At 40.7% G+C, this 15,690-nt stretch overlaps 1 protein-coding gene across 1 annotated transcript; it reads left to right on the top strand.

The window, feature by feature from the left end:
- Positions 1–763: 763 nt before the first annotated feature.
- LOC112256421 (serine/threonine/tyrosine-interacting protein A) lies at positions 764–15,618 on the top strand. Its single transcript, XM_024429678.2, has 11 exons — positions 764–1,051; positions 1,672–1,704; positions 1,808–1,861; positions 8,569–8,666; positions 8,772–8,832; positions 8,942–8,978; positions 12,092–12,131; positions 12,282–12,332; positions 14,303–14,375; positions 14,570–14,660; positions 15,098–15,618. The coding sequence occupies exons 1-11, from the start codon at positions 992–994 to the stop codon at positions 15,145–15,147; spliced, it is 648 nt and encodes a 215-aa protein (XP_024285446.1). The 5' UTR covers positions 764–991; the 3' UTR covers positions 15,148–15,618.
- The last annotated feature ends 72 nt before the right edge of the window (positions 15,619–15,690 follow it).

The raw sequence follows: 15,690 nt of genomic DNA on the forward strand, positions 1-15,690 counted from the left end.
AGCCGCAGGCAGAATAGTTTAAACTGGAGCAGCAGCACGACCAGGTGGACTGGGGACAGAAAGGAGTCATCAGCCTAAGGCATGTTCATAGGGATCTGGTCCTCCGAAAGAGAGAATTAGAGGGAGCATACTTAAATTCACACAGGACACCGGATAAGACAGGAGAAAAACTCCAGATATAACAGACTGACCCTAGGTCCCCGACACAAACTATTGCAGCATAAATACTGGAGGCTGAGACAGGAGTGGTCGGGAGACACTGGCCCCGTCTGACGATAGCCCCAGACAGGGCCAACAAGGCAGGATATAACCCCACCCACTTTGCCAAAGCACAGCCCCCACACCACTTCACTTGCCACACTTTCGGATTCAAGCACACTCGCCATTTCCTCTAGACCGACCTCACTCCAACTCTCTCGCCAAGGAGCCATGCTGGCGTTCTATAAGATCTCCCCCTTGTTCTACTACCAACTTGGGCACATCGCCCTCATGTGGCAACATTTGCAAACACAGAAAAGGGTCTTTATTTTCAATGTTAACTTCAATTGGATAGTGACGTCCCAAGGATCCCGCATTGAAATTCCCATTTATTTACAGAGAGCAGCTAAGAGCACGTCTCTGTGGTTATCGAAGAAGAAGTTATATTTTTTCAAGCGAAGAATAAGGGAGTTGTCTAGTAGGTGGCGGTAATACGTCTCCGTGGTTATCGAAGAAGAAGCTATATTTTTTCAAGCGAAGAATAAGGGAGTTGTCTAGTAGGTGGCGGTAATGCAACATTTATTGGATTCCAACCGCCATTAAACGTCATCGAAGAAGAACGTCTACGTGGTGACGTTTTTGTCTCTGGTCACGTGACTCATCCGAAAGGTAGCAGCATGGCGGAAACGCATGTGCAACCTCAAAACAAACTCCTGCAATTGTACAGTTTTAGCTAGCAAACCACCGAAACCGAGCGACAGGCCGGGGTACCGGCGCCCAAGTACACTGCAAGATGGATGAGGAGAATAAGCTTCAGTTCCCGTCCCTTCCTCCGTGTAAGGAGGACCTATTGGTAAGTTCTAGCATGCAAAGCTAACGCAGCTAGCTAAAGTTAGCATACTCAAAAACAGCCCTTGTAAAATGAACGTAACGTTAGTCTAACATGTCATCTCTCACGCGACAAATGTTAGTTAAATGTAATCTTGTCTGAAGTATTTTTAAATGACCGTTAATTATATTTCTGCTCAAATTAGATGTGTTCGGCGAACTAGCTACCTAACGTCAGCTAACTATCTAGTTAGTTTGTATATGGCCAATAAACCACACCGTTAAGCCTAATTGCTATTATAAACTGGTTACAAACGTAATTTAAACGTTTTCATATGTATGTTATATGGTCTCATAACACGGCTTTCAACCAATCAACATACCACGGGTATAACAAAAAAAATATTTTTACAACTCTAATTACGTTGGTAAGTTTAATAGCAATAGGGTTTGTGGTATATGGCCAATATACCACGGCTAAGGGCAGGCACGCCGCGATGCGTCGTGTGTAAGAACAGCCCTTAGCTAGCCGTGGTATATTGGCCATATACCACACCCCCTCGTGCATTATTGCTTAAATATACCGTTAAGTTAAGTTAGCGTGCCAGCTAACATCCCTTGATTTTTTTCTGATATCTTCCACAGGACTGGGCGTATCCAATGAGACGAGAAATGCAGGTAGCTATGCCCTTTTCTCCCCAATGTGGAATTCTTGAAACAGGCAACAGAAGTGCTGAGTCATCTCATAATGATGCCAAAACATATTTCTCCATTGTGTTAGGAAATTCTACCAGGCCTGTTTTTAGGTCCCTACTCAGCTGCTATGAAAAGCAAGGTAAGTTGGTATACCATAATTAAAACAGGGGTGGTTATTCTGGTCTGCGGGGGGCAGGTGTGGGTGCAGACCTTTGGTGTGTTTCTGCTTGGCTGGAACAAAAGCCTGCACTCACACCGACCCTCTAAGTGTGAAGGGCCATCCACACCAAGGACGATAAACATTTAAGTAGTTCTAATTCAAGTGAACAGCAGCGTCCACACGATAACTACAAAAACGGTGGGAAACTATTTCCATCATTGGGGTCACTTTCAGAGTGCCCAACGATACAACGTCAACAATCAATCAAAAACGTCTTGTATTGAAGAGTTCTAACTAGGAATAGCCGTTCGGAGAGGACAGGAGGCAGAGCGCATTGTGAGCTTTCCTGAATAACTGGTTGTGTGGGTATGTTGGCCACATTAATTGTAGGAGGACTTGGGAGACTGATTATCCATGACAGACAGCACACCTGTGTCAGAAGCCAATTTCTTCCAAAATACACCATATGAGGGGCCTACTAGTGTACCTTTCTGAACCTTGTAAACCACTGGTGTCAAACTCTATGGAGGGCTGAGTATATGTGGGTTTTTGCTCTTCCCGTGTACTTGATAGATGAATTAATATTTGTAAGGAACTCTCCACACCTGGTAGTCAAGGGCTTAATTGAAAGGAAAAAACTACAACCTGCAGACACTAGGCCCTCTGTGGAATGTGTTTGATAGCCCTGTTGTAAACTGTCAAATAGTCCCATAACTGATCCAAATGGTTGCATAACTGCATAGGCAAGGCCTGATTATTTCAGCATGAAGCATGCATTCAAAATGTGACATTTGAGCTGTTATTAAAATTAGCCTACATCACTGCAGTTTACAGTCCAGACAATAATTGTGTAGCCTACTTACTTGATAACAATAATATAATTTCTAATTTTACTGTTAGCCTAGGTAGAGTAATTTTGTTTTAAAAAGTTGGCCTAATCAATAGTGCAACTTTGGTCTGCAGAGCACAGCCATTTCAAAATGGTAACTCTTTTTTTATACTAGGCCAGTTCAAGGAGAGAAGCAGGCTTGCTATTGCTGAATGTAAAATAGGCCTACAAGCATAGGCTGAAATAATATTAACTTCAGTTAATTAATTAATGTTAATTAATTAATTAATGCTTAATATAATAAAATAAAAGTACTGAAGAAAGAAAGACTGGAGAATGAAAAAAAAGATGGCTTATTAAAATCATACTTTGAAATCATCTTTATAAAAGTGTGTCTTCAGCAGTGATTTAAAGAGGCACTGAATTTGCATGCCTGATCTCCTCTGGCAGATCATTCCAAAGTTTTAGGGGCCCTAATGGCAAGTGCCCGGTATCCTTTTATTTTCAACCTAGACTTTGGAATGGTCAACAGTGCCCTGCCAAAGAATCTCCGGTTGCGACCTGGCTCGTAAGGAGATTAAAATATCAAAGATATAGGATGGGGCTAAACCAAGCCTTAAACTTGATTAATGCAATTATAAAATGTATTCTGAAAGGGACTGGTCGCCAGTGTAGAGAAGCTAAACTCTCAGCTACAGCACGACAAGTGGTACCAGAGCGCCAAGTCTTAGACAAAAAGTCTCCTTAACATCTTCTACCCCCAAGCCACAAGACTGCTGAACATTTAATCAAATGGCTTCCCAGACTATTTGCCTTGACCCTTTTATTTTATTAGTTGTTATAAAATGTTTTGTTCAGGCTCGATGTACACTCACTGGACCCTAACCACACACAGACATGTATATTAACGCCACACGTATACATTCACACCCTTCACATATGCTGCTGCTACTCTGTTTATCTATGCATAGTCACTTTACCCCTACCTACATGTACATATTACCTTGACTAACTCGTACCCCTGCACATTGACTCGCTACCCCTTGTTATTGTTATTTTATTCTTACAATTTTTCCTTGTAGTTATTTGTCACACAAAAAATGTAACTTTAAAAAAACTCAGCATTGTTGGTTAAGGGCTCTTAAGAATTTCACATTATGGTCAATACCTGTTGTATTTGGCGCATGTGACAAATACATTTTGATTTGAAAATAGGTGTGTTACGGTTACATTTTCTGCTGCCTGTTAAAGCAGAGGTGCAGAATATTGAACAAACTGCGGACGTTGGAGTGATTTGACTGCGGCGTATACAAAGAGTTACAGTAAACTAGGCATGAGGAAATAAAATCATGTATTACTTTATCCAGATTAGTGACTAAAATATAATCATTACTGCATCTATGTTAAGATGATAAAAGAAGGACTGGACAGCCTTTTATATGCAGGCTGAGGTTTAGGTCAATGTCAAAGAAGACCAAATTTCGGCACTGAGCAAATTGTTTGATTGGGTTCAAGACCAAATGGTTGCACAGAACAGACAGATCAGCACAGTGAAAAATATCCAAACTTAATAAACAACCATTAGAAAAATGCGAATCACTTGCAAACCAAATCACTTGAGCAACAAGGCAAACAGTAACATGCTGTAAAGGATGCACATGCTAAATGGCGTTTGTTGAATTGCTACATTGAAATATGAGTTTCTATATAATTTTCCCTTTACATGTACACTTAAGTATTATTTGCGGTTGTCACTGACAATGAACATGAACTGAATAGACTGTTACCTTATTAATCAAGCTGGACTCTGAGTAGAAGTAACATGGTAAATGTAAATCTGGGACATAATTTGTGGATGTCCGTCATCCTTTTCGTATATGTTACGAATTACAATTTACTTAAAGCCTAATCTAGACCCCCTCCCTACAGAGTAATTATAGATCCATCTCTAAACGTCATTTTGTATCCAAGATTTAGAAAAAGTAGTTTTCAAGCAATTGGTGGCGCATCCACAAAGAAAGTTGTCTCAGTTCAATGGCTGTGAGTTCTAATCCCACCTGAGTCAGATGTTTCCCCCCCCCCTCCAAATCCTTAATTTACAATATTCATCCCGTACAATATACATCCATCTATTTCTGAAAAATGAAAACATACCTTTGACAGGGATCACCCTGGTAGTAGTTGTTGGTTTTTATACAGTACCCAAGACCAATGTTCCCTCCAAATAAATTAGGCACTGAGCAGATTTCAGGTCTGCTGAGCTCAGACTAGAACCCTGTGAATATTCTGCAACTTCCAGCCTACCAGAGTGGCCTACCATAAAAAAACTATGGAGAAAGTGCATCCCATAACATTTTAACATGGAACTAGCTGTTCTATCATTCAGCCTACAGTGGCATCCAATGTGTGGCCCAGCGTCATTCCGGTTTGGCCGAGGGTAGGCCGTCATTGTAAATAAGAATTTGTTCTTAACTGACTTGCCTAGTTAAAAAAAGGTTACACACACACACCACTGACCAAAAGGTTTTGTTGGCCTTTATGTATGTCCCCATTACCAGTAAAACAGAATCAAACCTATTTCTTTCAATTATTTGCTGTTTCATTGTTCAGTTGTTCAGTTGTTTCATTCTCAACCAGGATTTCTATTGAACGACGTTTGGGTCTTTGCATGTCAAATAAGCATGTTGACCAATCAGGACCTGAATATGACTGCACGTCACATAAGTTACCGCGTTTGTTCATTTTTTAACGTAGTTATTACACTATCACTCGTATGTCATATGTCACAATGCTATGATGCTGGTAAAGTTGTCTCGCTCACCTACAGTGCTGGTCATAAAAAAGCTGGCTAGCTCATGGATGCAAACAATGTTCTTCCTCAAAAACAGCAAAACAACAATCTGTTTCAGTAGCTATAGTTAGCTAGCTAACAATATAGCTAGGTGTTAGGTTCTAATTCTCAGAGGTAAAAACTCAATGGACACTATGAAAGCTTTCCCCAGAGGATCAATACAGCTGCATTTGACAAACATTTTCACACAAGCACTGATATTTAACCCTTCCTCCTAGGCTGAGTCTCCTCCTTCACATCTGTACAAACATTGTCTTTACTGCTAAGCAGGATACGAAGTGATATGGGCCATAAACTTTTATTCCTCCCTTTACGTGACCAGACCTGATCTCAACCTGCCCCCCATCACTAATCCATGGCTCATCTATGTGAAGCTAGCCACAATAAGGATTAGCCACAACAGTGGACTTTGCGGTTAGCCTTCAAAATAAGTGTCATTGACAGCGATGCCATTGAATACAAATAGTAGAATTATGCTGTAATTTTTTTATTTATCCGTTATTTTACCAGTTAAGTTGACTTAGAACACGTTCTCATTTGCAGCAACAACCTGGGGAATAGTTACAGGGGATGAATGAGCCAATTGTAAACTGGGGATTATTAGGTGACCGTGATGGTTTGAGGGTCGGATTGGGAATTTAGCCAGGACACCGGGGTTAACACCCCTACTCTTATGATAAGTGCCATGGGATCTTTAATGCCATCAGAGAGTCAGGACACCCGTTTAACGTCCCAATCCGAAAGACTGCACCCTACACAGGGCAATGTCCCCAATCACTGCCCTGGGGCATTGGGATATTTTTTTCAACCAGAGGAAAGAGTACCTCCTACTGGCCCTCCAACACCAATTCCAGCAGCATCTGGTCTCCCATCCAGGGACTGACCAGGACCAACCCTGCTTAGCTTCAGAAGCAAGTCAGCAGTGGTATGCAGGGTGGTATGTAATTGAATAGATCATGCTAAATGAGGTTGAAATGGTATATAAAATCAACAAAAGACAATTTGTTTGACAAACTCTTTAAATCACACTAGATGTATTATACTTTAGAAATGCATTGGGGCATGCTTATTTCACTGTATAGCCTTACTTATGGATTGTGGATCAATGACATGGGGTATCAGTCTACTCAGTGACACCCAGAGAACATTAGCATTGTAGCTCTTATTGCGGGATTCAATTGAATTGAGCCACATTTGTCAACCTATGTGTATTGAACACCATTCCCAAGGAAAAACAATACTGCGTGGATGTTTTGGAGTCTGATACCTCTGAGGAGGACATTGGGGAAAAATATATTGGGTATTGAGTAGACTGATACCTAAGGATTGGGGATCAATGAAATGGGGGTAAGGCTGTACAGTGCAATATGAATGTCAATACACACAATAGGCTGACTGGGGAGATGATTTGACATAGTCACAGTCCTGCGATTAGAGCTACAACGCTAATATTTGTGTAAACTCTTCACAGTTGTGTTCTGTGTGTCACCGAGTAGACTGATACCCAATTTCATTGCTTCACATTCCAACTTTGTTTAACATTATGTAGTCTAAATATGGCACGATTCCACCAATTGCAACCTTCTGCAACACTTTCAAATGGGTACTTTTATTTTGAAGGCAAACCGCAAATTCCACTTGTGCCTAATCCTTATTGTGGCTAGCTTCACAACACATAACCCGGTCATTTCGAGCCTCACTAGCCAGATGAAGCTAGCTGGCTGCTTATAATGTTAGCTTTGGGCAACAGGGTTAAGTAGCTGGCTAACTATTTATGTTCATGAACTGAATTTCAATAGACGAACAACAAGTGGCAACCTAGCAAATACTTACAAGGATTCCTAAATCATTGCTAAGAATAGCGAAAATGCCTTTTCTACTGGTCATTATTTTCAGGCTGGTTGTATTGGTGCTAGCTAGGTACCAAGCTAAAGCTTGCAAGCTACCCCAGAAGTTGCGGTCAAACAAATAATGCTTTATAACCAACGCGGTATTGTAAACGCATCGTTCGTGGCCTGTGTTTGCAGACTTTTTTTGTACGGCTTTGACAGTGCTAATGATGGTAGTGGTGGCGCTTGGCTTGCACGTATATTCTGAACACAACATTCTATAATATAACTTATTTGACGTGTCAAATGAAAAGCTTATTTAACGCGTCAAGTAGTGTTATTTGACGTGTATCTTTCTTGACACGCAAAGACCCAAATGGCGTTCCATAGTATGTCGTGAAGCAAATAGCAGTGACGCTATTACTGTGTAACTCCGGTAGGGAAACATTTGAAAAATGGCGCACTTGGTAACGTTAGTGTGTACCGGTGCTCGACCAGTCGTGAAAGCCAACATCCCACGACAGAACGACTGATTGTCAATGGCAATGAATTCCATTATCTTGACGTTAATGGATTTCGCCTTGGAGTTGTCTCGCTTAAATTTTCTTACTCTTTCAAATGACTGTTTGATCCATACAGCAGACACTGGGCTAGGTTAGGAATGCTATGTATAGCACAACATTTTACGTGGCGTCATTGCATAATTTCCCTACGTTACATAGGTATGCACGTCAGTTTTGACATCGGTTTTTCACATTGCCAAATAAGGTGCACTGTCACCTGCTAACTAAACCTAAAACATCTGGATTTAAATGTTTTTTCCCCCATTTTTTTCACAAGTTACTCTTTAAGTAACCTGTCTTCTGTAACCATACCAAACATAACATACTAATTTGAGTTTCACAGATTTTATTATTAGGCCTACAGCTTGCAGTAGGATGTGTTGATCAGTTGATTGACAGGTGTAACGTAGAACGATGACCTTGCCTCCAGTGTGGATGTTCGCCAACATTTTCTAGGTGTGTAGTTTATTCTCATAGTTATAGTTCGTGTCTTTGGGGTGGATGGCCCTTTAAAATTAGTTATGGAAATGTTGAAGGTCCTGGACCATAAAAAGAATAAATGTTTTGAGTTTGTACAATGTGCTGTTAAACTGAACCTTTTTGTCCTCTTTTAGCTTTCCATCCTTGAAAGACAGGAGATAACACACTTAGTGTGTGTTCGCCAAGATATTGAAGCAAATTTTATAAAGCCCAACTTCCCACATAAATTTCGGTAAGAATCAAACTGAGAATGGGTACGTGTTTAAAACTCAGTTAAATGACATCTCTCACTCAATCGATCAGCTAATTCATGTGGCCTGCTTTCTTCTGTTTTCAGATACCTCGTTTTAGATATTGCCGACAATCCTGTGGAAAACATAATTAGATATTTCCCTATGGTGAGTTTCAGCATGAGCTAAATGTGATGGATAATGTTACAATGTACTGCAGCCTGACCTGCCATGTTATTGCTAGTAGGCCTAAATGTATTTTCTCCTCTATCCACAGACTAAAGAATTTATTGATGGCTGTTTAGCAAGCGGAGGTAATAAAAATGTATTTAATTGGATTGAATATTGTTTTTAGAATTTCATTCCAAAAAATGCATACAACAATGTGCAGGTACTTATTTTCCTTCTACAGTGCCTTCAGAAAGTATTCACACCCCTCAACTTTTTTCAGATTTTGTTAGTCTGAATTTTTTATTGATTTACAATCATGTTTTGTCACTGGCCTACACACAATATCCCATAATGTCAGCGGATTTTTTTCCCCAAAATGTCTTGTCAATAAGTATTCAACCCCTTTGTTATGGCAAGCCTAAAGTTAAGGAGTAAAAATTGTCTTGAATTAAAAAAAGAGCAGACATTGAATATCCCTTTGATTTCATTAATTACACTTTGGATGGTGTATCAATACACCCAGTCATTACAAAGATACAGCCGTCCTTCATAACTCTGTTGCCGGAGAGGAAGGACACTGCTCAGGGATTTCAATGTTGACTTTAAAACAGTTAGAGTTTAATGGCTGCGATAGGAGAAACCTGAGGATGGATCACCACAATACTAACTTAATTGACAGATTGAAAAGAAGGAAGCCTGTAAATAATATTTACGGTACCAGTAAAACAGTTTGGACACCTACTCATTCAAGGGTTTTTCTTTATTTTTTATTTTTTTACATTGTAGAATAATAGTGAAGATATCAAAACTATGAAATGGCACATATGGAATCATGTAGCAACCAAAAAAAGTGTTAATCAAATCAAAATATATTTGAGTTTCTTAAAATAGCCACCCTTTGTGCAAAGCCGTCATCAAGGCAATCTTGGCATTCTCTCAAGCAGCTTCATGAGGTTATCACCTGGAATGCATTTCCAACAGTCTTGAAGGAGTTCCCACATATGCTGAGCATTTGTTCGTTACTTTTCCTTCACTCTGCAGTCCAACTCATCTCAATTGGGTTGAGGTCAGGTGATTTGTGGAGACCAGGTCATCTGAAGCAGCACTCTATCCCTCTCCTCCTTGGTAAAATAGCCCTTACACAGCCTGGAGGTGTGTTGTAAGTCCCACTAAGCGCAAACCAGATGGGATGACGTATCACTGCAGAATGCTGTGGTAGCCATGCTGGTTAAGTGTGCCTTGAATTCTAAATAAATCACTGATAGTGTGGGCACCAAAGCACCATCACACCACCTCCATGCTTCACGGTGGGAACCACACATGCGGAGATCATCCATTCTCCTACTCTGCATCTCACAAAGAGAGTGGTTGGAACCAAAAATCTCAAATTTGGACTCATCAGACCAAAGGACAGATTTCCAGGGTTCTAATGTCCATTGCTCGTGTTTCTTGGCCCAATCAAGTCTTTTATTTTTGTTTGTGTCCTTTTAGTAGTGGTTTCTTTGCAACAATTTGACCATGAAGGCCTGATTTCATGCAGTCTCTGAACGTTGATGTTGAGATGTCTGTCACTTGCACTCTGAAGCATTTATTTGGTCTGCAATTTCAGAGGCTGGTAACGAATGAACTTATCCTCTGCAGCAGACGTAAGTCAGGGTCTTCCTTTCCTGTGGCGGTCTTCAACTGATTGGCTCAAATGCATTAAGATATTCCACAAATTAATGTTTAACAAGGCACACCTGTTAATTGAAATGCATTCCAGGTGACTACCTCATGACGCTGGTTGAGAGAATGCCAAGCGTGTGCAAAGCTGCCATCAAGCCAATGGGGGGCTAGTTTGAAGAATCTCAAATGTAATATATATTTTGATTTAACACTTGTTTGATTACACTCCATGTGTTTTATTTCTACAATGTAGAAAATAGTTCAAATTAAAAGCCTGGAATGAGTAGGTGTCAACTTTTGACTGGTACTGTATATATTCCAAAACATGCACCCTTTTTGCAACAAGGCACTAAAGTAATACTGCAAAAATGTGTCAAAGCAATTAGCTGGAGCTGGAGTCGCTTACCAAGAAGACACTGACTGTTCCTGACTAGCCGAATTACAGATTTGACCTAAATCTGCTTGAAAATGGTTGTCTAGCAATGATCAACAACTAAGTTGACAGAGCTTGAAGTATTTTGAAAGGAATAATGTTACACAATCCAGGTGTGGAACGCTCTTAGAGACTTAGCCAGTAAGATCGTAATTGCTGCCAAAGGTGATTGTAATACGCATGGACTCGGGGGTGAATAATAATCTACACTGAACAGAAATATTAACTCAACATGCAACAATTTTAAAGATTTTGCTGAGTTACAGTTCATATAAGGAAATCAGTCAAATTAAATACTTTAATTTGTCCCTAATCTATGAATTTCACATGACTGGGCAGGGCTGTGGCCATGGGTGGGCCAGGGGGGACGTAAGCTCACCCACTTGGGAGCCCAGCCAATCAGAACTAGTTTTTCCCCACAAAAGGACTTTATTACAGACAACTACTTCCCCTCCCTTTGACGATCATGCAGGTGAAGAAGCTACGTGTGGAGGTCCTGGGCTGGCGTGGTTACAGGTGGTCTGCGGTTGTGAGGCCGGTTGGACGTACTGCCAAATTCTCTAAAACGGAGTTGGAGGCTGCTTATGGTAGAGAAATTAACATGAAATTCTCTGGCAACAGCTCTGGTGGACATTCCTGCCGCCAGCATGACAATTGCACGCTTCCTCAATTTGACAGCTGTGGCATTGTGTTGGGACAACTGCGCGTTTTAGAGTGGCCTTTTATTGTTCCCAGAATAAGGTGCACCTGTGTCATGATAGTGCTGTTTAATCAGCCTTTTGCTATGCCACATCTGCCAGGTGGATTTATTATCTTGCCAAAGGATTAAATGCTCACTAACAGGGATGTAAACAAATTTGTGCACAACATTTGACAGAAATAAGCTTTTTGTGCATATGGAAAATTATTTTTATTTTACTTAATCTCATGAAACATGGGAACAGCACTTTACATGTTGCGTTGATATATTTGTTAAGTGTAGATAGTGTTTTATTTTGACACTGACATTTATCAATTAAGTCTTTCTGAAGGCACTGTATGTGACTTATTGTACTCTGCACCTGGATAATTGTTGGGTTGTGCAAAACAGTGCTTTTGAATTCTTATTATTTCCCCGTAGAAATCGATCTTGACTCTTTCCTTGTCTTGTTCACATAGGAAAGGTACTAGTTCATGGAAACGCAGGGATATCAAGAAGGTTGGTTACCTCGTGTAAAATATTTGATTTTGAACAGATCCAATGTGTTTAAAAATTGCCTGCTTGTCTATTGATCTTGATTGATCTTCCTGATACTTAAAGATGAAGATTAGTATCAATCTTAATCTAAATAATTCTCTCTTCTTGCAGTGCTGCCTTGGTTATTGCATACCTTATGGAGACATTTGGTGTAAAATACAGGTAAGACCGTTCAACAAACCAAGCAGGCTTCATTTATTGCTAGCTAGTTCAGAGTAGAGCTGGAATGATAAACCGAAAATGGCCACGGATATTGACTTCCTCTTACCAAAGCAAATGTTGGTGATTTTGCTACACAACGGTTGTGTAGATGGTTATAAAACCATAATTTGTTCCAACAGTAAAATCCTATGCATTGTGTTGAGTCCTGCTATGAAAGTGTCTGCCTGTCCCTGTTTCGCTGTTGGCTGCTGACTCACTCCCTCTCCCCACGTTCCGTGCGGAGGAGAGAGCGATGCATTCTGAGTAGCACAAGCATGTGAACGTTGTTCAAAATGCTATTGCGGGAAAAATAGTTTTCAATGCAGCTATTGTTCTAATCACAGAGAGGAGACTCACAGCTTTCTGTGAGTCTATACAGTTCATTCGGAAAGTATTCGGCCCCCTTGACTTTTTCTACATTGTTTCTACAGCCTTATTCTTAAATTGATTTTCCCCTCATCAGTCTACACACAATACCCCATAATGACAAAACAAAAACAGCAAAAAAAAAGTTTTTCAAATGTATTTAGAAATAAAAACGCTATCACATTTACATAAGTATTCAGACCCTTTACTCAGTACTTTGTTGAAGCACCTTTGGCAGCGATTACAGCCTCAAGTCTTCTTGGGTATGACTCTACAAGCTTGACACACCTGTATTTGGGGAGATTCTCCCATTCTTCTCTGCAGATCCTCAAGCGCTGTCAGGTTGGTTGGAGAGTGTCGCTGCCAAGCTATTGTCAGGTCTCCAGAGATGTTCGATAAGGTTCAAGTCTGGGCTCTGGCTGAGCCACTCAAGGACATTCAGAGACGTGTCCCGAAGCCACTCCTTTATTGCCTTGGCTGTGTGCTAAGAGTCATTATCCTGTTGGAAGGTGAACCTTTGTCCCAGTCTGAGGTCCGGAGCAGGTTTTCATCAAGGATCTCTACTTTGCTCCGTTTATCTTTCCCTTGATCCAGACTAGTCTCCCAGTCCCTGCCGCTGAAAAACATCGCCACAACATGTTGCCACCACTATCCTTCACCGTAGGGATGGTGCCAGGTTTCTTCCAGATGTGACGCTTGGATTTTAGGCAAAAAAGTTAAATATTGGTTTCATCAGATCAGAGAATCTTGTTTCTCATGGTCTGAGAGTCCTTTAGGTGCCTTTTGGCAAACTCCAAGCAGGCTGGCATGTGCCTTTTACTGAGTGGTTTCCATCTGGCCACTCTACCATAAAGGCCTGATTGGTGGAGTGCTGTCCTTCTGCAAGGTTCTCCCGTCTTCAGAGGAACTCTGGCGCTCTGTCAGTGACCATCACCTCCCTGACCAAGGCACTTCTCCCCCGATTGTTCAGTTTGTCCGGGCAGCCAGCTCTAGGAAGAATCTTGGTGGTTCCAAACTTCTTCCTTTTAAGAATGATGGAGGCCACTGTGTTCTTGGGGACCTTCAATGCTGCAGGCATTTTTTGGTACCCTCCCCCAGATCTGTGTCTCAACGCAATCCTGTCTTGGAGCTCTATGGACAATTCCTTTGACCTCATGGCTTGGTTTTTTGTTCTGACATGCACTGTCAACTGTGGAACCTTATATAGACAGGTGAGCCTTTCCAAATTAAATTCACCACAGGTGGACTCCAAGGTGTAGAAACAGGATGCCCCAGAGCTCAAATCTTTGAGTTTATATTTTTGTTCAGTGTAGTTACATTTATTGCAATATTACTTTTTTCCATATCGCCAAGCTAGTCTCTCCCAAAAAGTATTTACTGTAATTTATCGCTGATTATTGCAAACAAAATGTAAATTTATCGCAATATGGATTTTTTTTTGTCCATATCGCTCTAGTTCATAGACATTTTATAATGAGTTCACTCCATGTATTGCTGCTGTCCAGATGCATAGTGACCAAAGATCTAGTCACATGTCCTGCTGTATTTGGCTGGTTCTTCTGCAGGGATGCTTTCAGCCATGTTCAGGAGAGGAGATTCTGCATCAACCCTAACGTGGGCTTTGTACATCAATTACAGGTAGGGTCCTCTGTATCAAGTTGTTGATTCAACCTTCCAAACAGCTCTGACCACTGATATACCAAAATGGCTTGAGGGATATTCAGTGGATTTCAACATTACAAATTTGGCAGATAAATAAATGTCTGCTCAAAACAAGACCATTTCTGTCTGAATGTTTGTGACATTGCTCCCTCCATCTCTGGGTTTTCTAGGAATATGAAGCGATCTACTCAGCTAAACTCACCATCAAGATGTCACCAATACAGCTGGGCAGATCATTCTCCCTGCATGCTGGAATGCCAGGTCAGTGTGTGCAACTTGCATTCAGGTGACAGTTCCAAGAACCTGGGCTTATTGTGTCACCGTGGGTGGATTTGAGATGACTTACAAACTGCCTAGAAAGAAGTCCATTGCAGTTGGAGGTGCTTATGTACCAACACTTCATGGTTTTCCAACAGCAAGGCTCATTTCAACATGGCTGTGTCGGCATAGCTATCATTGTTCATATGTTTTTCATTAATGTCAAAATAAATTACTCTATCATCCTAGTACATTCATGTACAATCAATGGGTGCAAGTCAGATAATTCCTATAATGCAACACATTGAAAGTAGCTGATTATTATTGATCAGTGACTGGACAGAATGTATGCACTCATATGCCCAATTACAACTGGTTTTCATAGTTTATTTAACCTCGTCACCAGTCTTTCTTTATGGATTTGACTCTGTACCTCACAGGCAGCCTGAAACGAAGCCTGGAAGAAGACGAGGATTTTGGGGGAATGTAGGTCACTGCTGAGCAGAACGGATAGGCTTATTATGCAGATAGCTGTCATCACATACAGTGCACTTTTTTTTTTTTTTTACATTTGTATTGATATAATAAATGTATATATTAAAAATTTTCTAAAGGAGGTCAGAGAGCATTGGGTCCACTTCCTGACGTCTGAGACCAAAGGGAGAGGGGATACAATTTCTTAAGTGACTTGTTTTTCTTGAGCTGTATGCACTGAAGGTTTTATAGTATTTAAAGCATTTTGCATTTGCAGCGGGACAGTATTGCAATAATGCACTTTTGATACTTGAATTACTTTTTGCCAGAAGGGGGCAGTTGGCGTAAGGTACAGTAATAAGAAGTAAATGCCCAATGCTGAGCCACACGTTAGGGAATTGGGAATATTGGACAGATCAGGTTTACAATTGAGAAACAGCTTTCCAGAGAATTAACGAACCACTGTTCAATAAAAACATTTAACATGTATTTTGTACTGTTATTTTTTATCCATTTAACACACTGCTCCCAAATGTTAGGTTTTTGTATTTTGACCAAA

This window comes from Oncorhynchus tshawytscha, linkage group LG08 (genome assembly GCF_018296145.1).
Source record: "Oncorhynchus tshawytscha isolate Ot180627B linkage group LG08, Otsh_v2.0, whole genome shotgun sequence".
Classification (NCBI taxonomy): domain Eukaryota; kingdom Metazoa; phylum Chordata; class Actinopteri; order Salmoniformes; family Salmonidae; genus Oncorhynchus; species Oncorhynchus tshawytscha.

What these genes read in the sequence shown, in the direction of transcription:
- LOC112256421 (XM_024429678.2), top strand. Translation starts at nt 992, where the DNA reads ATGGATGAGGAGAATAAGCTTCAGTTCCCGTCCCTTCCTCCGTGTAAG. An exon ending in CGTGTAAGGAGGACCTATTG is followed by an intron (nt 1,052 to 1,671) that starts GTAAGTTCTAGC and finishes TATCTTCCACAG; the next exon opens with GACTGGGCGTATCCAATGAG. An exon ending in CAGCTGCTATGAAAAGCAAG is followed by an intron (nt 1,862 to 8,568) that starts GTAAGTTGGTAT and finishes GTCCTCTTTTAG; the next exon opens with CTTTCCATCCTTGAAAGACA.